Source organism: Cyrtonyx montezumae, unplaced genomic scaffold, assembly GCF_038088225.1.
Source record: "Cyrtonyx montezumae isolate F1298 unplaced genomic scaffold, pur_monq_1.0 scaffold_3, whole genome shotgun sequence".
Classification (NCBI taxonomy): Eukaryota; Metazoa; Chordata; class Aves; order Galliformes; family Odontophoridae; genus Cyrtonyx; species Cyrtonyx montezumae.
In genome coordinates, this window is record NW_027072034.1 from 93,982,869 (window position 1) to 94,007,380 (window position 24,512).

The window sequence follows — 24,512 nt, forward strand, 5'->3', positions numbered from 1 at the left end:
AATCAGACAGCAAAGTTGAACTCTTAGTATCAAGCACAGAATTTCCAGATCCCCTTATTAGCACTTGCTGATGGAAAGCATAATGTTTTTACAGTTATTTTTCAATAATAGTTCACATTTTATAAAGAAAATGCTATACTGTATGCTATCAAAGAGAAAACCTCCTGTTCTCAAAAACAGCCACCAACAAAAAGAACATATTTGGCAATTAAAGACATACACCATGAATGTAATTCACCTCTGAAGTGAAGTGTTCGTGTGTAGAAATGTACTTTGATTTAGGTCTTATCTTCTTAAACGGAACAGTTGCAGCCTCTCCATTTCCTACTGAAATTCAACAGCATTATTATTATGATTAAAATAATAATTGTCTACATATAAGACTCTAGGGGGAAAATATATTGGAAGTGAATTTGTTTACAACACAATTAACCTTATGTTAAAAACATATGAACAAGTTTTACAGGTCAAATAATCCACCATACAAAAAGGGCTGAATTATCGGAATTTGTGCTAGCAGTCGGATGTTGCTTTATGTACTGAATTTCTATCTTTCTGTTCTAAAGTAACCATTGGAATAATTTTCTTACAGAATGATAGTTGCTATGACAACCATAGCAAATTTTCCTTTTCTGAAACAGATGTCTCATTTAGTTGAAAATTAGAATGTGAAAAACCCATGGGAAAAATTAATTCAAACTTTAACAGAACACTGACTACAATGTAATCTCTTATAGGTTAACCCCTTAACATCTTCCTGCACTCTTATAGTAACCTTCTCATAAATACTAATTAAACCAATTTAACCTCCTATGAATGACCTTCTTAGATATCATTAGCTCTTTAGTTGTCTTTGAAAGGAGCAATTCTGTTGCAATAATAACTAGAAAAAGTCATATTAAAAAAGAAGTGGTCAAACATATTACCATCTTAATTATTTATTAGTTTTCCTTCTTTTATTCAGCTACTACTGGAAGGAGCTACCACGTAGTCCAAGAATTCTTTTGTCATTTAAATGGGGCATAACTTAGTTTTACATGTGATTTACTGTAAAGGGCAGTGATGCACTACAAAGACTTGACCTGTAATTTATGTGAATACTGAAGGTTTTCAATTTTCAAACCACTGGTATATATCTCAATCTGCTCATCAGACATACAAGGGGATGCAACAAAGGATACTTGACTGGCGAAAACTATCTACGTACATGCATTTTTATGTTGCATGCACGAGATGGTAAATCTCCATTACCTTGATTCCACTTAAATGTTTTAACTTAAAGAACAGTTTCTTTCCTTTTTCTACACAGTATTTGGTCATCAGGTAGAAATGCCTATGGAGAGCAGCCAGTGGGCAGTTAAAAAAAAATACTCAAAGCACAGCATCACCCTCAGTGCCTGCGGAGAGCAAGTCACCAAAAGAACTTCAGGGCGGCAAGATTTACAGCAGCAGCTCCAGCTAGGCTGTCCAGTTGCTTAAAACAAATCCTGCCACCAGTAGGCACGCAATTACTCTTGTTGACTTCGAGGGAAAACTCCCTTACAGAGTCCAAAATCCACAGAGAGCTATGGGTGGTAACAGACTCAATAGCCATTAGCATATCAAAGGGAGCAGTGGGCAATATCTTGTGTACACCTGAATAGCAAAAAAAACATAACTAGAACACAATCATTATAGATCCTCATTTTTGTAAAGTGTCCTACAGACAGCTTTTTTGCAGCTGAAAGGCAAATTTTCTAACTAGAATTCCTTCGCTTACAAAATAAATTTAAATGGTTCACAAACACATGCAACTTCTTACAGTCTTTTCTCCACAACAGTTGTTCCCCTCATAGGAAAATAAGCAGACAGTAGCAAGTAAAGAAGCTCAGTGGGAAAAGAATGGACCAAATCCTCTCATTTCTGCTCCCTCACTGCAATTGTAGAGCCACACATAAACCTAATCTTTCCTGCTCTTGGTTTCAACCTGTTATTGCTCACTACAGTTCTGAAAACAGGGATATATAGTGATGTCTAAACCATATACCTTCCTTATCTGTTTGCAGTTCACATCCTTCATATTTTCACATTCACCATCACTACATTAGATGAATTTAACCAATCTGTCTATTTAGCTTTCCTTAGTAACTATCCAGTTCACATTATTTTGGCTGCTTTTCAGTTCATTTCATCTCCAAGAATTCAAAAAGCTCACCTTTTGTGTGTGTGTGCGTGTGTGTGTGTGCATGTGTTTGGCATCAGTTGTTTCTACGTCTAAAGGAGCTGTGAACTAACACTGTTGTGTCTTTTTTGTTTTGGTTTTTTTTCCTCTTGAATGCAAGAGAACTGTTCAAACCACGCAGGAACTGAAGGAGCAATTGGACCACTGATGCTGGCAGGAACAGGCAAGTCATGTTTGTTTGTAGGCTCTCAAGAAACAGTCACTATTTTGGCATCTGCTACATTAATGGTATAACTGAGATGTGAAGAAAAAGGGTTTTCAGAAGTTATGAGGTAACTTAAATTGTGATGAGCTTTCATGTGAAAAGTGACAAGGATTAAATTGTTAAAAAGCAAAACCAAAAAACCTTAAGATTCACTTAACAGTAGAACCATGGTATTTTAGTGAAAGTCAAGGCCTCATACTTAAATGTATTAAATGCAAATGATGATTAATCTCATGGGTGGTTATCCTCTGGAACACATGACCACCAAGTACAGTTTACTGGTAGAAAGACAAAAGTGGCAGGGAGGGAAATTAAGCTAAGAACTTCAACTAAGACACTAAATGCCATGCACAGTATTACTTCAGGGTCTATAGTGAACAGAAAATTGAATTTGCATCCTCCATCAACCTGCTGGCCACAGGTGTATTTCAAGAATATTTCTTTCATGGGAAAGTCTGCAGTGTTCTTTTTTTTTAGTCTCAATTGCTTTGCATCCAAGGTGGTAAATCTTGAAACTGAATCAAATTAAATTACTGTTTTCACAAAAGGAAAGAAGTGTAAAAATCAGAATGTGGCCCTTAGTCAGTAATTATTTCTTTTGCAATTTGAGTTACACATAAAATCATTCATCTTTTGTTTAGCAAAGGATTTCATACATCTCTGATTGGAAAGAAGAAAGAATGAGCTGTGACTAATAGGAACTGATCATTTCTAAACATTAATCTGTTACAAAACAATGAAAAAAAAATGAAATCCACTTTATCTTCATAACAAGAACACAGAAGATAACAGGTAAAGAGAAAAATTAATGAAAGACTGAATTTAAAACATGCCAGCACCAAACACAAATAGCTTAGTTCATTCTGCTGGCAGACAGAAGATAATATCCCATCTGATATATATTTAAAAAATAATAATAAAATAAACCCCATAAACAAACTAAAAAGTTCATTTGGAAAAATTAGCTAAGAGATTCAGTTCTAGAGGTATAGATGTAGAACTGTATGGACATTCAGTAGGGCATTATGGATTTAAGGCAGGACTACACTGTTTAGCTCTTGATATCTTGGGAGTCTGCTCCACCAATCTGATTCCCATAACAGGTAGGTTATCCAGTCTGTACTTCCAATACTGGTAACTGAGAATCACAGTGGCTAAGAGGGAGGAAGAGTGAACAGCCCCTCTGTCCACAGTACATTCATGATGTCTTTTTAGATATAAAATTTGCCATCGATGGACCAGTACAGAATAAGAATTCAAGCCTCGTCTATGTATGGCATATCTACAATTTTTCTACTATCAAATTACCAGGCAGATAAAGAAACATGCTCTTCTTCCATCTGCCTAGTTAGGCTTTACCGAAGTCCTCTAAGGCGCTGCAGAACTCAACTAGCTAAAGAGGTGTAACATCGCTCCAAAATGATATACTATACTCTGGCTTTTTTTATGGTGCGGCTCCTGAAGGGACTCTCTTGCATGAAATATGAGTCGAATATATAGGATGTGTAATAGGTGCACTAAGAATTGATAAAAAAGGCCCTCACAGTAGCCACTTTTCAGCTTAGAAACTCACCAGGTTTACATTCTTTTCTCAAAACACCAGGAGTAATTAGGCCATATGGACTAACTGTCTGCCAGTTCTTTCCTCATTTTCCTTTTTCTTTTTTTTCATGTTTTAAAGAAAATCCAAAGCTATTTTGAGTTAAAAAAAGCATGAAAATGCTTCCAAAACTAATACACTAATACAGCACATGCACATACACGCATAAAGTGCATTCTTTTTAATATTTTCCATTTAGCAACAGATGAGCTTATTCCTTGTTCTAAAAAGCACATACTGATGCTTCATATGCCTTATCGTTACCTGAAAAAACATTCAAATAACCCTAAATTCCATGCTAACGCTTTCCTGCAGTCCTAAATTCACCCTACACTACTGTAGAGGAAAGAAACTGCTGCAATAGAACTTTCTATGCCACAATATATATAGCTTTAACACCTGTACATTCATTCATCTAGTTAGGAATTCTGAGGTTCCCTTATAAAAAAAAAACAACTACACTTATCTGATGTAAATTACATAATTGGAAATATGAGACACACACAAGAACAGATGTCCATTTTAATACTGGCTCCAACTTATTCTACTTTCTTACTGGAGACGAAAACTCTTATATTAAACAATGGTAATTTATTAAAAAAAATTAATTACTGAACATTAAATCCAAACAAGTATTCTGGCGTTAAACAGATCCACAAGTGGCAGATAACTGCTTTATCTCTTAAATTCTGATCATGAAAAATAGAAAGAACTGAGATAACTGCATTACAGTTAGTGATAGTAGCTCTGCATGCCACTCTTGCTTAGAGCACGATGTGAAGTTACCATCTACTTCTCAGTGTAGCAATGCACCTGAGATGAAAGAGACTTGTGAAGAAGGAGCCCTTGAAAACCAGTTGTGCAGAGGCTTGCAAATTCCTCTCTGCTTGACTGCTGTACTTTTTCAGTTGTCACCGAATAAGGCTCATCAGGAAGAAGAACCAGTTGAAACCCTCACCAAAAAAAGGTTTATCAGGAAGAAGAACCAGTTGAAACAAGAAGTTACAATGGTCAACTGACAACTTGAATTTATGAACTTTGGACTTACTGCATAGGCTTAATAGGCTAATTAATATTAACATCTCTGCCCTGGGCAGCATAAAGTTAAGAGTTATTTGCACATACAATGTGTGATACACTGAGGGGGCACAATCAAGGGGGACACGTATTAGGCATATTGGGAAGTCTCTAACATCTGTGTGCCTCAGCCAGTGAGTAAAGGAGGAGTGACAATGTGGTCTGGATACAGGGATAAAAGGAGAGCCGTGCCTCTGACACTCTGAGAGACCCTGCAGGGTGGCTGTCACCACACTCTCCCTGTATTTGAATAAAGAAAACTAAAGACTCTCCTCTGTCTCTTTTGGGGATAAAGATAATTAATTGAGCAAGCCTATTTGAGCAAAATTTTTCACAACACACCTATTGTGAAGAACCTATAGAAAATACATGTATAGAAGCAATTATGAAGTTGGGAGGCTGATTCTCACCCCATATAAAGGGCTCAGAAGTTGGAGGAGCTCTGCCAGTTTACTCCAGCTGAGAATCAGCTCCACGTGGATCCGCCCCAAAGTAGCTAGCTATTTGTGCTTCTCTTGGATCATCGCCAAAGGGCTCATCCAGTACCCAACTGTGTTTACATCTTTGAAATATCCTGAAATTGCTGCTGTCTGAGACTACAGCCCAGACTACAGATAGCCTTTTGTTCAAGCAAAAAATAATTAAAAGAAAAAAAGTACCCCGAAAAAAAACAACAACCCAACAACAACAAAAAAAGCACTTTAAAGTTTAAAATCAGCACTGTCTCGTAAAAATTAAACTTGTAAGCAAATGTGTAGAATAAAGAGAAAACTGCTGTGGGGGATTACTATTTCACTCTCGTGGTTTATGAACTGCAGGAAAGTGAAGCCAATTCCCTGCAGTGAGATTACAGGTCTCCTCTTCTATAGGTCTTAAATTAAAAAGCCAGCTGAATCCAAAGTGAGCTAGTTTACTGGATCAGAAGATTCAATTATTTCTGCTAAGTAACTGAATGTGAACTACTTCATACTAATAATATACAACTAATAACTACTGCCCAAGAAAAGACTTTTTTTTCTACCAAGCTAATTAAACTAAAGCAATATATTTTTCAACTGCTCAGATTTAACTAAAGCTAGAAACATTTGCAGCAAAACAAACAAATGCAAATCCCCACTCACACATGGAAATACAAAGCCACACAATGCATTCAGATGCTACAAGAAACAGCACTTACCCAAAAACGTTATGGGAAATAAACATAACCGCTGATCTATATTCAGCATACATACACACAAGTATACAGCACCACATCCTGAACTCCTGTACAGATGCAGAGTGGATGCAAAGGATCTTTAGATTTAGTAACTGACTAAGGTCACTCTGCAAGAGATCACTTAATAGAAGAATTATCCATATCCATAATATACGAACATGTATATGTAAGCAGCACAGAACCATGTCAGACTCACTTTTTTCCTCTCTTTTGACCATCAAAGATGGAATTGTTCCAGACCCCTCAGCCTTGGGCAATGCTGGGGAGAAATCTTACGTGAGAGAAAACATTTTCTGGAACATTCATTAACAGCAAAAGAAAAAGGGCTGTTCTAAACTGCCATCGCTTAAAACAACTACCCATGGGAAATGGAAAAGTAAAAGTTCTCAGAAATACCTAACAACTAGAATTTATCACATCAGTTTCCCTTTGACGATATTTATGAGCTATGATAGGTGTAGCTAGATTTACACCTTCATTCACTCACAAAGCCTAAAGCAGTTTATTTAGTTAACAACAACCATGTTCTCCTAACTTGCTATAGAAAATTCACTTTCAGTCTGAGAAATCTTGGTTTTATTTCATAAACTTCTTTTTCCCCCCACAGTGTTAATTACTGTTTCTAATTTTAATTTGTGCTTCAGTGTTCATTAAAAAGACCTCTCCTTAATTCTATATGATTGCTCATATAAGCAATGACCCCTGTATACCTCTTGTCTACTGAATGGCACTCACAATTCCTTTGTTTCCAAGTCATGTAATAAGAATGCTTGCCAGGATGTGTTTACCATACAAAACATACCAATTTTAGCAAAGTACCATTAGGAAATAAATAAATAAATAAATAAAAACCATCTATATTCAGTGATCTATTTTTGATCATAAAACAGCCAGAATGCACTCTTAAGTCTCAGTTTCTTTCTGCCACTGGAAAACCTTTTACACTTCAAGAGTTCAACATCTTACATTTCTCTCCATCACCTCCCCTGAACAGCTGAATTTAATAGATCAAAATCATTTTGCAGGAAAAAAAACAACATTCTTACGATCTCCCATATGTTGCAAACTAAACTACGGTGCTTTGCAGTTTAAAGTGTTTTTAGAAGCAGCACTTTCCAAAATGGAAAACAATTTCTGATAAGTACGGAAGAGGAAATAAAAATATCACTCGAGCATTCCATTAAAATACAATTAAACCTGCATCTATGTGCCGCAGACTGTAATTAATATATTTTAACAGAATGATCAATTTCACTTTCTCTCTTCTGAACACGTTGCTATTTCTTACCCATCTGTCACATCTTACCTACCTTTGACTGAATGGCTGAAATAAAACATCCTCAGCACTATAACTATAATCATGCAGCCACATCAGGAAGGCTTAGATGCCAACGTCTTCCCCAAAATTTCTGAGACTTGAGATACCTCAATACTAAATAACAAGTGGAGCCTTTTATTCCCACTCCCAGCCGACATTCCTTTTCTTTGTGAACTGTGTCTGTGTACCTAAATTATTCATTTATATTGCCTGCCTCATCTCTGATAAGGAAAGAGCTCCAAGCAGCTCCCGAGTTGCAAAATCAGGGAATATCCACTGTTATTAAAACAAATTTCCAAAGTCAAAACCCAGCACTCTGCAGTATGTCCACACCCAGCGTTTTGTAAACTTGAGCACTGACACAGCTAGACATGAAAACAAGCCACCTGCTCAAAAATCAAGTTACTTTGAGATCTGCAAGAATTTTACAATATGTAAGCAATTCACATTCAGTTATTTTTATTTTAATCTCTTTTCACTGAGTGAGGGTGCAGAAAGGAGAGAGCAAATGAGGATCAGATATTTTACTTAGAAAAATTGCAGTTTGGTTTTGTCCAACAACATGCATTTTTTACTCCCTATGTATTTGCATCACAAGCAAGATATGGAATAGTATTTTTGTAGATATGAAAGGAAAAATAAGAACTAAGAATCAAAGTGATCATTTTGAGGCAGAACAGTGATTATTTTCGTGGATTTTATTGAGGATGAAGTATGCAACATAATATCTTGCATCGCTGCTGCTCTATCATGAGTAAGCCATGCTCCCAACCTGGAAGGCGCATTATGTTAAATGAAGTCAATATTTTATTTTAATACAGCTTCATTTTAATTGATGTTCACCTCAATGACTGTAAAGATTTGTACAAGGTAAACATGAGATGATTCATCACTGGCAAAATGAAAGCATGTCCTTCTCATGAAATGAATCTATAAATCTTTGTTACATTATTTTACTGATGGCAACTGAGTTCAGTGAGGAATGAAAGAGACTATTATAGCTGCTCTTGAAAAGATGGAAGAGGAAGGCACTGAAACAGAGACTAGGGTAGGATGGACTAGACTCCATGTGAAACAAATTCAGTCTGCCTCCTTTTGCTCTTTGCCTACTCTTTGAAACTATTGCAATTGCATGGAGGTTGTCAGTTTCCCATGCTCTTTCACATGTGCACACACATGAGAACAGAGCCTGAAAATGAGTATAATAAAGTCTCCTACTTTGCAATTAAATAACCAAATCAGACAAGGAAAGTATAAAAGGATGAGTTATATATCTGTGGCTAACCAATGCTGATGACACTGGACTGCACAGTTTGAACAAGGCCATTTGGCTGCATGCTGTAATGGTACAGATCACTCTAGTGCACTGAAAAAAGGTCCAAGAGGCTAGAACAGCATTCCAATCCTAGCACTGAACTGGGGTTATGATATGGACAACAAGGCCCTGCTGAAATTACTTTGGTGAGGTGGTGGCTACTGCAACCAACAGCTCAATGTGTCTTACACCTACACAGACAGAGCTCCCATCCTTGACCAAGGATGCTCAGTAATAACAATAAATGAACAGAATAAATACTTTCCCTACACACACCCCTAACCCTCTTCATAAAACAGAAATGTCTTATGAAAGCTGTTGGCCTCTGTAAACATTTGAGGACTGTATCTAATCAGCATCCTGTAAGAGAAAAAGCAATTAAAAAAAAAAAAAAAAAAAGAATCAAGAGGCCAGGCTGGGCATCTGTCACTTCAGCACAAATGGTCACAAATGTCTTTCTAGGCTGATATTAATCTTTGCTCTTCCGTTTTCCCTGATGGAAATAAAAGTTTCTGAAGTTCCAGATGGGCTATAACAAAAGAATGAAGAAGGAAATATGAATACATAGACACTAGGAAAAAAAAAAGTAATTTTGCAAAAAGAAAAATGAGGGCCTGTTCAGAAGGAACACATTCCTCCAGATAATCAAAGCCAAACAAAAATCCACTCTCTGGATAATGAGTCTGGAGGCAATCTCATCCAAAAGGGCTTTTTAAAGCTATCCAGGACAACGTGTCACTTAGAATAACAGTATGGTCATGTTTGGGAAAAGGGGTTTGATTGCTGCTCTCTCTGCCACATTGTGGAAAATGAAAAGAAGTGCAAAAAGAGATAGAATGCTCTCCTGCCACTTCATATGCCTGTTTTAGGACAGGATGACAGAAGTTTCTCCTACAGCTCTGTACAGCTGCTTAGAAGCATTATGGAGATGCAGTGGCTAGGAAGAAGATGCCTTCCTTCTGCCACTTACATTTCTCCTGCTATGTCAAGTAAAAGGTATACTCTTACCTTGCCATTAATGCACAGTAGTCGAGCTTTAAATAGAAATTCCTTTAAAGAGAAATTGCCATTTTCTACAAGGCCAGAGCAGGAACACAAAATAACTTCTGCAAATGTATACCTTACCAATAAATGAGGCAGGGATGCAATATTAGACATTAGGGAAGCAGCAGTATAACCTTTGCCAGATATAGGGGTCTATTCATTCATTTTCAAGTCTTCTCATTAGTTATGGTATGCAATAGGACTGAACAGAGGGCTATGTTATTTACTCACTGGGTTGTTAAAAGCTGAATAGAAACAACATAGTAGAGCAGAGCTGTTAAGCTCCAGCCTGCTATTACTGGAACCTTGTGCAACAGAGAAGCAGATGGAGCAACGCTCAGGATCACACCTGCAATTACAAAACTCGGCAAGGTGCTCTCATGACAATACAAAACCATACGTGCTCCTTTACAGTTATTTATTTTTACATAGTGTTATTAAATAATGAGCACAGAATACATAGTTACCCCATTTAGCAAGCATAACACACCTTGTGCACTGAACAAATCTTGTGCAAACACAGAGTATGATTAATTAAAAGTGTTAGCATTACTCAGGCACAAGTGGATTTTGTCTTAATTCTAGGGGCACCTAACACTTCTACCTTTACAATAATAGTATGTTTTAATGTACATTGTGGAGGTAAGGAACTATGATGGGAAGCTGAAGACCTATAATGCTCACTAATCATCAAATAAATGGGTCCATACAGGATACCCTCATGCAGATAACGCCCAGTCTGATGACACAGAAAATAACTTCTGCTACAAATTCAAACTTGTAGTGTTATTCTGGCTTTCCAACTTTCAAACCATCTGTGTGGACTGTCCACTGCTTGCTGGCAGTTTGAGAGCAACAGATAAGCTCCCCAGTGTTAAAGACATTTTAATACCTGTTCATTTCAGGTAACAACACTCATACCTAGCTCCACAGCAGGATTTACAATCACAGCAACACTGCTCAAAAGGAGTCTTTGTAAGTTTTCACCCCAACCTACCACTCCAAGAAAAGCTGTAACTGTCACTATACAGGGTCAGCCATGACTGTTGCATTAAGTCTTAAAAACACCTAAGCATGGGTACACTGCCACCTCCCTGCTAGCTGTGTAGGTATCTATACATTAAGATTTTACACATTACTGAAAAATTAATTAAACCTCTCTGGCAAATTGCTTCATGCTTTGCTCACCCGGACAAGGGAACAAATAGTATGTGGTGCACTGTGAAGTACACCAGCCTTCATGGCTGAATACAGCCACGGAAAACCCTTAAAACTCAAGAATCTCTGTTTACGTTTAAAATCTTGGTATTCTCAAGTTTCTCGTGAAGCACCTATGTCTTTATGCTCTTCTCCCTCATCGTATTTTATCCTGGTCCAAGATACTCTTGCACTGCAAATATTTTTAAACAAAAGCTTTTGTACTGGCATCAAAATGGTTGCTCCCTGTCTGATTATACTACCAGTGTAATTAATGCTTAAGGCAGTTAAATTTTTGTTATTGAGTAGAGGTTCAATCTGGCACTGTAATCTTGCCCCTGAAGCCCAGGAGAGTTCTAGCTGTGGTTTCTGAGACAAGACAGTGTCCCATTTCTTCTCTTCAATTAAAAATAACCACTGAGTTTTAAATAATAGCAGAGGTCAAAATATCCAAGTGCTATTGAAAATATTTAACTATGTACAAATGGCACCTACTTAAAAGGCCTTAGAGATTTGCATGTTATACAAACCTATCAAGATTTCATGGTTTACTCTGCAACTAAAACATCTTAACCAGAAATATAATCTAATTCTCTAAAGGTTACATATAAAAACACAGATGGCTACAGGTAAACACACTGAGTTAATGCTGATTGGCATTCACTCAGACCCTCTTCTAGGGTTCTCAAAGTGCTTTACATACACTGATCAGCCTTTTTCATAAAGGAAGGATATCTGTAGTTTGCATTTATTTTTACACAGGGTAAATTAAGACTGAGGGTCAGGGCTGTAATCAGAAACAGAAAGGCAGGATCTGAGGCCCTAGTTTTTACATAGCTCACCTTCTAATTAGAGTTACACACATACAACAAACAGAAACTCTAATTGGGACTTCTCCAATTAAACAAATCCACTAAGAAAAGCGATATGCATATTTTCAAAGCTGGAAAAGAAAACACTTTAGGATACTGAGTAAGCAGCTGCATGAAGCTTAGCCTTCTTATTGAGCTCAGAGGTTTAAGAACTCTAGATTTTAAAGTCTTTACTAGATTTATAAGTTTTTTTAATAAAGGACTGGCTTCATTATGTAACAGCAATGTAAGATTCACCACAAAAAGTTCACCGAAGTTCTGTACTTCTTAGTTTTTATCATTATTGTGACATATAAAGAAACAGAGGGACTATGAAAACACCTTGCTTTTCTGAGCAAATGAAGTATAGAAACAAAAAGAAATGCTAAAGAACAGTAATGCTCATTAGGCACAGACCTGTAATCAGCCTTCAGTTTAGCAGACAGGCAGTTTAACCCACACACAATAGCTGCTTCTCTTCCTGCATTTTCTGACCAGTGGCCTTGCTGATGGAACTTGGTTATTTCTACCAAGTTTTTCTTCTATGTGTCCTTCCGATAGAATGATGTAGAGCAACTTCTTATTGTTATTGCTGCTGTTTTCACAGTGAAACTTCATTCAGCATTGTATGGTAACAAACGAACAAAAAAAGAACAGTTTGGTTGGAACAACATGAGCATAATGTCAGGCCTCATTCAACAGAGCTGATGCAGGAAGGCTTAAAATGGCAAGATGAGAAAACATCTTGTCAATAAAGAGTGGGAAACAGGCATAGTCAACCCTATGGAAACCAGGCAACATGGGATATGCAAAGGCAGATAAGCATCATCCCAGACCCACAGACATTCTCCATAGACCACTGGTAGAATTAGCAGGCAGAAAAGGAATCAGTGGACTCCCATTACACTTATCAGCTTTTGGAAGGCATCTTCAATCTTCATAATACTGTGTATAATGTAATGTGCCTTTTGTAAGATATCCATTCACAATGCTATGGGCGCCAAGTCTGAATGTCAAAAAAGCTTTGCCAGGCTATGTTTCATCACCAAGACTTACATGATGTAAGTGAAGATCTTCGAAGGACTCTACAACACTTACCTTCTGGTATCACAACAGGGTAGGAAATGAGTTAGCAGCACTGTGAAGCGCGTACTATAGAAGCTAAGATATAACCCAAAGCACAAGAGAATCAGAAAAATAAGGGTGACAGTAAATCTAAATGAATGCATGAAAAATTAAAACTAATCTTTTCAAGAACAATGGGTCATGCCAGAAAGTCTAGAAAAATTGTGCAAAATTACAGGATAAATGCACAAAGGGAAAGCAACAGATCATAATTTACAGAAACATTTATGGTTTGGTGGGTGGAAAAAAGTTTTTTCAACATATTTTTACAGACTTAATCAAACCCAGAAAGTTCAAATGGTTTCTTTTTTGCCTGTACTTAGTGCTACTTTGTAGATAGTATTTTGCTTTAATTTAATTTATCTAGACTTTAATGAGACTTTGGTTTTTTACTGCCTGTAAAATTATTACTGACACTAGAAATATTGTGCCCAGTTACGAATACTGCAATGAAGATATGAAGTTACCAGACATATTGTAAACAGAGCATAATTACAGTACTTACAGTTGAACATCAAAATGGGAAGAGATGCCAAGTGGCATTACTCAGAAGTTAATATTGGGAATTATATCATCTAGTATCTTCCTGGATAATTTGGAAAATGAAGTAAATTGTATATTGATTGAATACGTGGTAGACACAAGAAGATGAACTACAACACAGCATTCCAGTAGGTTGAAAAAACAAACAAACAAACAAAAAAACAACCAACAATAGAAAGACCTGAGATCTAAGGGGAAGAGAGAGAGGGGTACAGTTAAGAGGGAAGCTATTTAATGTAGAAAAATGTAGAATAAGCTTGGAGAAAATTAACACTCATCTCAAGTAACCAAATGGGAAAATGCCAATTTTCGTTTTAAAAAAATTCCAAAAGATTTCACAGTTTATTCACACTGAAAATTCACATTAGGGTATATGCATCAGGTTTGACAACTTGTTTGCTATATTCCAGCCTGACGTGATTTTAAAAGGAAGAATAACATATTTCCTTAAAAACATGTCTTTTAAAATAAATTTTAACTTATTTTAGATGTGTACTGAATGCTCACGAAAGACCTATCTTACAATCTTATTAGCAGAAACAACATTGTAGTGTAATGTCAGTGACACAAAAGAAGAACATGAGGTTAAAGGTGGAGGGTCAGGAAGCCAAAGCCTATCTGTCTCTGATACTTCAAGGAGTTTTAAGTGTTCAGCAAAACCCATGAAATACTAGGCTGCCACTGATTTGTTGATTTTAATTTAGAAGCTCAGCTGTACCTTGAGGAAAGCTACTAGAGGATAAAGGAAAGTAGGAATCTGAGGGATGCAAAGGAAAAAAAGTCAGAACAAATACTGAAACAAGTTTGCTGCATTAAATGACTACTGTATACACTAATGAACCTTAAATATCATCTGTAGGACAGAAACTGTCAAAAGAATCTATCCTTGCAATAAAATTAACCTGTAATTATATAAACTTACTAAGTGTTGAAAACATACTTTATGACAGAAAAAAAGCCTACAAGGACTGTATTAAAGAACTGCTCCTAGGTAAGAACCTAGAGGAGCACTCTATCTTTCCCCCATCATTTTTTTATTAACAATACCCATTCTATACAAGCATATAATTTTGTCAAAAGAGTGATTCATTACAAGACCATATATAAAACTTTATCAAATCAAGTAATACTTTTCTTCCTAATACAGCAATCCAAATATGGCTGAATGCATACAAAATGGCTGATGCGACAGCAATCAACAGTATTTTTTAATGTATGCTGTAAAACCTGCTTACCAAGGGGAGCCATATATTCTGAATCCCCTCACGGTCACTTCAGAGTCTTGAAGATAGATGCAGTTTGTTAGAAGAGACTGTACATTTTCATAGCTCTCTGGCTTCAGCTTAGAAACAGAGGGGAAATAGTAAAAGTCCTGCTTGATTAAGTCAGCCATGAATTCCTGGTCAAAGGTCAATTCATGATTTCCTGCTATCACAATCTTGTATTCATAGGGCAGGCTACCTAAAACAGTGAAAAACAAACAAATTACTTGTTTTATGGAAAATCCGATCAAAGAAAATAGGCAGACTCACAAACTATTATTGATTCCTGTAACAGGCTCACATAGTCAAAACAATTGAGCACATTCCTACTTACTCAGTGTTACTATAATTCCTGGTGATTTTGAGTAAATGACATTGCTGTCTTCTTCAGGGCACATTACAATTTAGCTTGCTTAGCATTACTGTGTTGAAACTACTTTCAACTCATCAACCTTAAATAACAGTCTGCAGACTTCTGCTCTAGTACTTACTTCTCTTTAATTGCCATTTGTGCTGCAAGTATCACTTACTGTGACAGCGATGACAACTCGGTGACAGAAATTAGGGTTCAAAGAAAGCTGGCCACAATGCTCAATAAATAATCCCAGCTCTCATTCCCTACCCCTGCAGTCATTGCCAGCTTGCACTGACAAAGTGTCACTGACTCAAGGCTTGGGTCACCCATGGATCTTCTGCCCTCCCTGCCCCGATATGAAGACCAAGACATCAAACAAGACAGGCCTCAGGCTTTGCTGTCAGTACTCCACAACTCCCAGAGATTTCTAGCTTTTCTCTGCTCTATTTTCTCATTGACTTCCTTGGATTCAAGGACTGTAATTTACAGTGACTCATGTTTGAGAATATTTTACAACCCATACTTAGGGAAAAACCTAACAGCAAGATCCTGCTGAAGGCAAGAGTACATATGCCCACACAAATGCGTTCTCCTGAGAGCAATACTGCAGCAGAACCCTTCCACCTGACTCCACTTTGGTTATTAGCTGACCATAAAGCAGGGATCATCTGACCCAAAACACTCAGCAGAAACCTTCTATGTGCATTTGAGAGGAAATATACGAGGCATGGCAGCAATCCTGTCATTTTTAATTAGAAAAAAAAATCATACTGTTTCTAGCATTATATTCACCCTTAGTGATGAATCTTAACCTAATCCTGAGTTAGGATATTTAGAGAATTTAAGTCACCCGTCCTACTCAGTGGCAGGAGTTGGCATCAGTAGGATGAATGATAAAATCCAACAGAGGGAATCAGAGCTCCAGAAAGAGGAAAGAGCAGAAAGCCATAGCCCAGAGGAGTATATACATGGCTGAAGTCAGTTTCTTCTGATTGAAAATATCTGCATGACTCCTTCATATAGATTTTGGGCACTTCTGACATCTGTATTAGGAAAATCAATCTTACAGTCCTGCCTGTGGACCCAATACATATGTGCTTTTAGAAAATGTATTAACAGAAATTCTGTTCAGGTATTAATTATTACACACAGATTCAATTATTTATGTGAAAGCCTTCTTGAAATGTAAATACTGCAACTCTTGTTTCTGAAATGCTTCACGTTTTGCAGATGTGTACTCCATTTCCACAAGTTTTCTGTGTGCACACATACACAAGCAAGTTTAAAATGTTATTTATGTGCCACCATATGCATGGACATCTACAGGACTTAAAGCATTCTGAAGAAAATAAGGGAAAAAAAAAGAAAAAAAAAAAAGAAATCCTGTATGCCATAGCATTGTTAACAATTCCATTTCTATTCTGTTTTGTAAATCTTTTCCAGCTCATCTGATCCATCCATCTAGCAGCCAAGAACCTGTATGAGCTGGTTATAGCTGTTGCTTCCACTAATGTATTTATGTCATGTTGCTGTCTGTGGGTGTTACATAGGCAAATTAGCAAATTACTCTAAATGTACAGTTACATTTATTATAGTGGCGGCCAGCAGCACTGTTGTAGTTACAGGTCTGTCAGCTTTTCAATTAACAACTCTGTTTTTGATGAGTTTGCAGCTCACGTTTTTTTTTCTTTCTTTCTTTTCCTTTCATTCCATACCAGGCAGCAACTTGCTAAACCAATTTCTCTTCTTCGTCTCCACTCGTTCTCTCTACCCTCTGTCTAAACATACAGTGGTAATTTTTGCTGCTTGCACATAAATTTAACATTATTTTGTTTCAGCTTTATACTTAGAAGACTTACAAACATCCCTCACTTTTTACACCAAGCACTCTTTAGAGTACAAAGTTAACCTTAGAAGGAAGTCTTTGAAACCTTGCTCTTGGTTGGGCACTGCTGTCATGTACTATATGTATAAGACACGTAAGACCCTCAGCTCTCAGATCACCGTACTGATTATATGTTTCCTGCCTTCCCTGCATCCATTATGATGAATATTTACCAACGTTCAATACTTAGTTCACATGCAGAAGTCACCACTGCATACTATATATAGGTGAATTAAAGGGACAGTCCTCCTACCATTAACCTCAAAGGTACCACTACCATCTTACTGTAAGAAACACAAACCAGTATGGTGTGTGAATATAATCCTGAAAAATTTTGATGTTTTGAGTGCCTTCTACAGCTGTAAGAACCACCAAGCATATTAATATCTGATATTTAACTGAAAACTACATTAGAACAGGAACTTTCTTTCCTACTTCTGACTTACAGCACAAATACTTTCCCTCGTTATATTTTGTTATTGAAGTAGTTTTATATTTTCTTATTCTAGTACATCCGTCCAATGAAAACACATGGTTTTCCAACTCTAGGCACAGACTATGGCACATTCTATAGCTCTGTCTGGGACAAAGACCTTTCCAAGAGTACACAGCACAGCAGCCTGGAACTTTTATATGTGCCCATAACTTGAGAACAACCACTTAACCATCTATTATTTTTGTGTCACCAGCTCTTGAATTCAGATTCTTCCAGGCTGACCACTTTATCCTGCACCTCATAGTGTGTACTAATGGCAAGGTATATAAGAAGAATAAATAACTTCAGGCACACTTCCTGTCCCTTGTTGAACGAGCTGAACTAAGAATGTTGAATTCACAACTCATTAAAGCTTCCATGGCATTGGCAAGAACGATTCCTATCTAAGACAGTAGTAGCTATAAACAAGCCATGCAGAGGGTTCCCTTTGTCTTCCTTTTACAAATTTCATGAAAATAAGCCTTACTAAAGGCAGTAGCTAGCATTTTCATTTGCTGTTTTCCTTTTTTTTTTTTCCTTTTAATTTCCAAAATAGTAATACACTAAATAAAAAGTTCCTACCACACAGCCATGTGGCCACCGATGAGTGGCTTTGAATGCATATAGAGCTGGCTAAGAGCTCTGGGGTAATGTTGAAGGAGATGGGGCCCCAGTGGCACCTCCTCAATCCTTCCAGTGAGGGGGCTAGCAGCTCAGGTGGGAGTTGTGCATCCCATCATCAGCGTTGGTATGGTAGAAGCTGAAAGCAGAGTTCCCACTTTTATAGCCATTGGGACCCTTTCTGAAGAACAAGGGCTGCTGTGCAGGATGATCTCGAGAGGCCCCCTACCATCTTTTTTGTCTGTAAGTCTACACTGGAAAACAAACGAGAATTTTAAAAGAGCCTGAAATGCTGAAAGAAATTAAATACTCATTCCATGTTGCGATACCAACGAAACAATCTATGGTAAACAAGCAGTTTAACAAGGACTAGAAAGTATATTCCACTAACTTCGTATACGTCTCTTGCATTATCCATTTGGCAGATGAGAAGGACTAAATACTCAACTGATAGCCAATTAACATATGATGCCAGCGTATGGCTTTGGTGGTGGGCAGGCAGCAAACTTTGTTTTAATACAGGAACTCTATACACACAAAGATATTAAAGAAAACTTAAGGCTGTCACAAGAGTTCTGCATGCATATCCAGGACAAAATTCATTCCCCTTTAAAATAAGGCAGCAAGTATGTAAGAAATAGATCTGCCCTTCAGGAGTGCCAAAAAAACACATGTAAGAACATATGCTACGGGAGTCAAAGATGTTTTTTCCAAAAAAAAAAAAAAAAGTTATGAATTTGGGGAATTTTTTTCATGATTTCTTATTTTGATTAGTCAAATCAAATCAAGTGATTTTGCCAAAGACCTGGGATTCCCAAGTTCTTCACACCTGAAAAGCTTCTGCTAAAATAGCTCCATTGTTGCATTACAATCAACACTCCATAGCCTGGAGAGGAAATACAACTAGCCTGGTTGGAGAATTGTACCTAAATAGCTTTTGGTATTAAAATCATTAAAATACCACTTGAATGGAATGGGATATATTTGGAAATTCATGTTATGGTTCAGACATTACCAAGGGAACAAAATAAAACAAAATGTCATTTAAAAATATTTTGAGGTGAATAAAAATTACAATTCTAAGCAAAATTTCACTTTGTTTTTCTTCAAAATAATTTTTCCTTCATGGAATGCCTAACTTGTGAGAAACAGAAGAGTACTTTTCTCCATAATTGATCTTTAGCTACTTCATCCTATTTGAATTTGGAATCAACAGAAATGCTTAGATATCAAAATTCCATCGGAAACACACTGGCTCCAATTCAGTCCTGGATTTCAGGGCTTTCTCTTTCAGGACATATCCAGTATTTGACTTCTGCCAATTTGGAACAGGGCTCCAATCAGTGACCCTCTCTTTTAGCTGCTATCTTAAGATGGGTTAATAAGATTTTTTTTTCCTTATTTTCCCTTCTCTGGTACGTGATTCTTCATCTCTTCTGCCTCATTTTTTCCCTATCCTTCTGTTTTTGCAATGCAGAAAAATGCTGGAGTCACATTCTCTTGCACTCAATGTATCAGTTTTAGAAAAGGGTATATTTTTCTTGCCCCTTTACCAATACAAAAGCATTGTATCTTACAGTTCTGTACCTTTGTTTCCCAGTATCCCTCTAAAAATGCCCAAAGGATTTAAAAGTCATTTACTACAGTAGGCAGAGGAGTAGAGACCTCGAGAATAATTATGTTCCCTTGAGTTTCCTGGAAGTAAGTGTCTAATAAGGTTCATGTACAATCTGAAGCAGAGGCTTCAAAAGTTTGACAGCTCTTACGAGATGCCTAAGATCCCACAGAAGGTCTGCAAGATAAAATCTAAGAAGCCAGGCAGCAGTGATTCTACTCCCAGAGTGACTCATCACGTGAAAAAATCTGCCCCAAATCTCCTCAATCAATGTCCATATGTTGCCTTGAAATTAATGCTTCCTATTTATTTCCATGGAAACTACAGCAGATACAAAGTGCACAATGACACTATTTGATAGAGCAAAATCTTGACTACAAAACACTATTTTTCAACAGTGCCTACCACCACTAACTATCCATTTTCAACAATGATGAAAAAGAAAAGGCATGCCATGCTCATAAAAATCTGCATGGTCATCTTGAACATTGCTTGACTTTCACCTCTGTCGCCACTGCTGAAATGCAACACCCACCACTTCCTTGTGCTCACATATGCTGTTTGGTCTCCGTAAACATTTAGAAAGCATCAGTGAATACCACTGGCTGTCATTTTTCTGCATGGAGAAATTCAGTGACACCCCTTTGCTTCATCCGCACTTCCATGTTAGACTCCATTCTGTCACACTGCCCCTCTGCTGTCATCTGTTACCTGACAACAAAATGTAATGGAATATAGGTAGGGAGGTTCAACCTCTATTGTTATACTACTGACATCTGCCCCTGAAATCATGGACCAACATAATAAAATAGCAAGGATTACTTTTGGAGTAGCCCTTGTAATTTTTTATCCTTTGAGATATTTTTTTTATTATCAAAAGGCCTAGAATATCATATTTCACTTATATGTAGCCAAAAGATGTTATCACCTTAGCAGCTTTTTAATTAGAAGTTATGGCAAGCTCTCCTCAGAAAGTTTCTTAGCCTTTGCTTGTTTAATACAATACCAAGATTTGGTAATATAATATGAATGAGAGTGTACATATATTTGTTTAGCTAGTAACATCTTTGTTTATTCCTTTCATTACTGCAGATTACTAATTAAGAAAATCAACTGAACATCTAATTTTTTGTGTGTTTTTATGCACCAATTACAGAATTATTACAGCAATTCTTAACTTGTAAACTACAGCAGGTCCTTTTTATGGTGAACATAATTTTTACCAAACAATTTGAAATGCTGGGGGGCTGTCACTTGAACTACAAACTGCGCAATGCAAAGCACTGAACAAAGTGCCTTTGTTTGCCATTTCTCCTCATCTAAGATCGTTTGAAGTAGAATTTTGTGTACTCAGAGGTTTATTCCATTCTATCAGCAAGCCTTCCTCTTCTTATATTAGATAAACACTGCAAATAATTCAAAAGCAAATGCAGGATGTTTATACTCCAGGCTCCTCTTACACTAAGAGGTTAGGCATCTTTACCAACGTGACTTCCTTTGTCGCTTACAATTGTTACCAACTTGCAACTTCAAGAGATAAAAAGCTAACTTGTAGAGCAGATGTGCTTTGCTTCTCTCCCGGTATTGTACTGAGCAGAATTTTAGTATTCATTAAAAGCAGTGACAATCATGTAAGTGCCCACTTAATGCTTTCTCCCTCTCATTTCAACCTTTTAGAATACAGCAGTGAGTGATATAGTAAAAAGACTGCATAACTGTCTCAGATTGCTTTTTTAGCATCTCTTTGACAGTTCTGTGTTTAAACAGTGGGGCTGATGTCTGGGAAATTCACATTAACATACTTATTGTATGCTGTGTAATCTGGAATAACATTGTAAATGAACACTCCTTCCTAAGTCATCTGTAACTTGCTAGATCAAGACATTCTTGCATTGTAAAAGTCAGTAATTATATCAAGCATTAAAACAACAAACACACACAATATTGCTCACATTCGCAAACCAAGATTTCTTTAAATAGCAGATAAAGGCAATAAAACAACAACAACAAAAAAAGAAGTCCAACATATTCTTTGATAAATGGTGCTTTACACACACACACACACACACAATAATAATTGGCCAAAATTACTTCTAAAGGAAATGTGGCTTTCTTTTAGCCTAGTAATTATGCAGAACCAAGCCCATGCATGCTGTAAACTAAGCACTAAGAGTAGCTAGAGTGAGTCAGGTCAAAAGATTGTGTTGCTCTGTACCTTCTGTCCACTAGTGGTCAGTAACAGATACAGAGAAAATCGTAAAACTGCAAGGTTTGCCCAAGCTACACCTTTCTCTAATACGCTCCCTTACTCGATGGCGATTGATGGTTTGAGAATTCACAGCTATACAAATCACGGCATTCGTTCTTGTAAACTGTTTTTATCTTTTTCTATTTTCTTGAAAAGTTTTAGTTGAAACAATATACCTTTCTGAGTTTTTAAGCCTTTTAGAATATTCTAGTTTTGGTATACAAAATGTATCTGGGGACAATAAATGCAAAGCAGATAGAGAACTATGTTAAAAAATAACAATAAAAAGATACTTCAAACTTCCTGCATAGATCTCTGTGCACACTGACACAGACTCCTGCTCAGATCTTCGGATCCCACAGAGGTGCTTTCACTAATTCCCAGTTGTCACCTTCTGCAAGGGAAGACTACGAGGAGCTGTGTGTCGCGTCACTGGATGAGGTGCACAGCACTAATAACAACATTTAATGTTTGTGTACAGTGCTTTGCAATAGGTGTTCCAAGTGCTGAACTGAGAATAATTAAACCTCCAACACATTCATATAGTAGGTGGATCAAGTGCCATTCTCACAAGTTTACAAGAGGGAACAATGAAGAGGCTGTCAAATCTGAAAGAGGAATAAGTCGAATTTGGCTGCCTCCCTTCCTCAAGCTCCTTCAAGTATCTCAGCCAGAGGCAATCAGAGTTTGCAGAAACATATACCAGATCTTTCATTTCCCTGGTTGCTCTATGCACTTCTGGGTCTCACTGCCCTCCTGAAGGTATGCTGGTCTGCTAGTCCAGAGTAAGACTGAGTAATTCTACTCACTTGCTTAAACGGGGAGTCAGACATCTCAGTATTTATGAAAATCATGGGACTTTTTTACACAAGTCGAGGCTCAGAATTTTGAAGGTTGACTACTTTTCTCTCAGTGAAAAGCTGCAAACTCAATCAAAGTACAAAGTGCAAAAAAAAAAAAAAAAAATCCAAAATCATACATGCATTTGGAAAGAAGGAATGAAGGAAAACTCCTTTAGCATCTACCATTCCTAAGGCTCATACAACTTCTCATCACTAGCATGAGGAGCAGATCTGGAAAACAGCTGGTCTGGCACCCAAGAAAGGAATGCCACTTAAATACTCCTTGAGACTCCTAGCTCCCAGTCTATCATTCAGAAGTCTTCAGGATATATGGAATACCCAGAATTGGGGAAATCCCAGAAGAGCATGTTGCAGTGCACTTTTCTGTGCCACACGTCTGAACCTTAGATGCACAAATGCATCTGAGACATCATACATTTAAGAAAAGCAAGAAAAACCAACACTTTTTTTTAGTATGCTCAGTCTTTTAAAAATGACATCTGTTCTAAATCCCTATACAGCTCCATGTTTTTCACTGCATTTCCAAAGCCTTTCTTTTGTAAATAGATAATTTGTGCTTAAATACTTCTTTCAAGAGGTTTCTACATTAACATAAAAATAGTGTAATTACCGATGGTCAAAATGGCATGACTACAATTTATAAATTCTAATTTCTTTGGCTGCTCTGAAGCTGAATTTCTTTCTTCTTCAACATGATTTTAATCTGTTTTAAATGTGAGTATTATTGAACCTAAAAAATATAAAATACCTGTTAAGAGAGGAAGATAAATAACTACCACCATTACACAAGATTTAGCACAAGAGCAAAAGTAAAATTAGGCTTAGTGTTTTAAGCTTTTTTGTAGCTCTTTTACTACAAATTTAAAAAGAGGGATGATGTTCACTGACTTTGCTCTTCAGTGTAATACTAGAAACAGGCAATTCCTCTGGTCCTTGTTACTAAATCTGGGCAGGCATTTTCACTCTAAAACATTTTTTTGGTCTAAAAGAAAAGTGCTATCTTTTGAAGTGAGTCTGCCCAGGTCTGTTCTTGAAGTGCATGTCAAATAATTTAATCCACTTTTGTGTGTCTGTGTGTATGATACACAACTAAGATTAATATTGTCAGGAAAATAGTCTGAAGAGCTAATTACTGTTTTCCACTACAATGCAAAGCCACCTATTTTTTTTTTTTTATTCCAAGCTTAGCTTAAACTTGAATTTCAAATAAGAAGAGTGTTTTTGACATTGGAAAATCTCAAGCAAACACAATGAAACAATGAATATTACAGAACGTGTTAGTTTAAGTAAGCTTTTCAATCCACATACAGAAGATAATTCTCAGAATATAAAAGTATGTTTGCATCTTATACCACAGATTGGCTATTCAGTTACATTTCCAGGAAAGCTACGCACAAGCTCAAAGTGACAGAGGGTCCTGGAGCATACAAAATTTGGAAATGATATTACAGACTCCAGCAAAGTGAATTGCAAGAG

The 24,512-nt window shown here is 36.9% G+C and overlaps 1 protein-coding gene across 1 annotated transcript in view; it reads right to left on the reverse strand.

Annotated features, from left to right (window-relative positions):
* Positions 1–24,512, reverse strand: part of MPPED1 (metallophosphoesterase domain containing 1) — a 47,740-nt gene that overhangs the window by 12,449 nt on the left and 10,779 nt on the right. Inside the window, exon 3 of the mRNA XM_065742418.1 lies at positions 14,948–15,169. Coding sequence (XP_065598490.1) covers positions 14,948–15,169 — 222 coding nt within the window. The remainder of the gene's footprint in view (positions 1–14,947; positions 15,170–24,512) is intronic.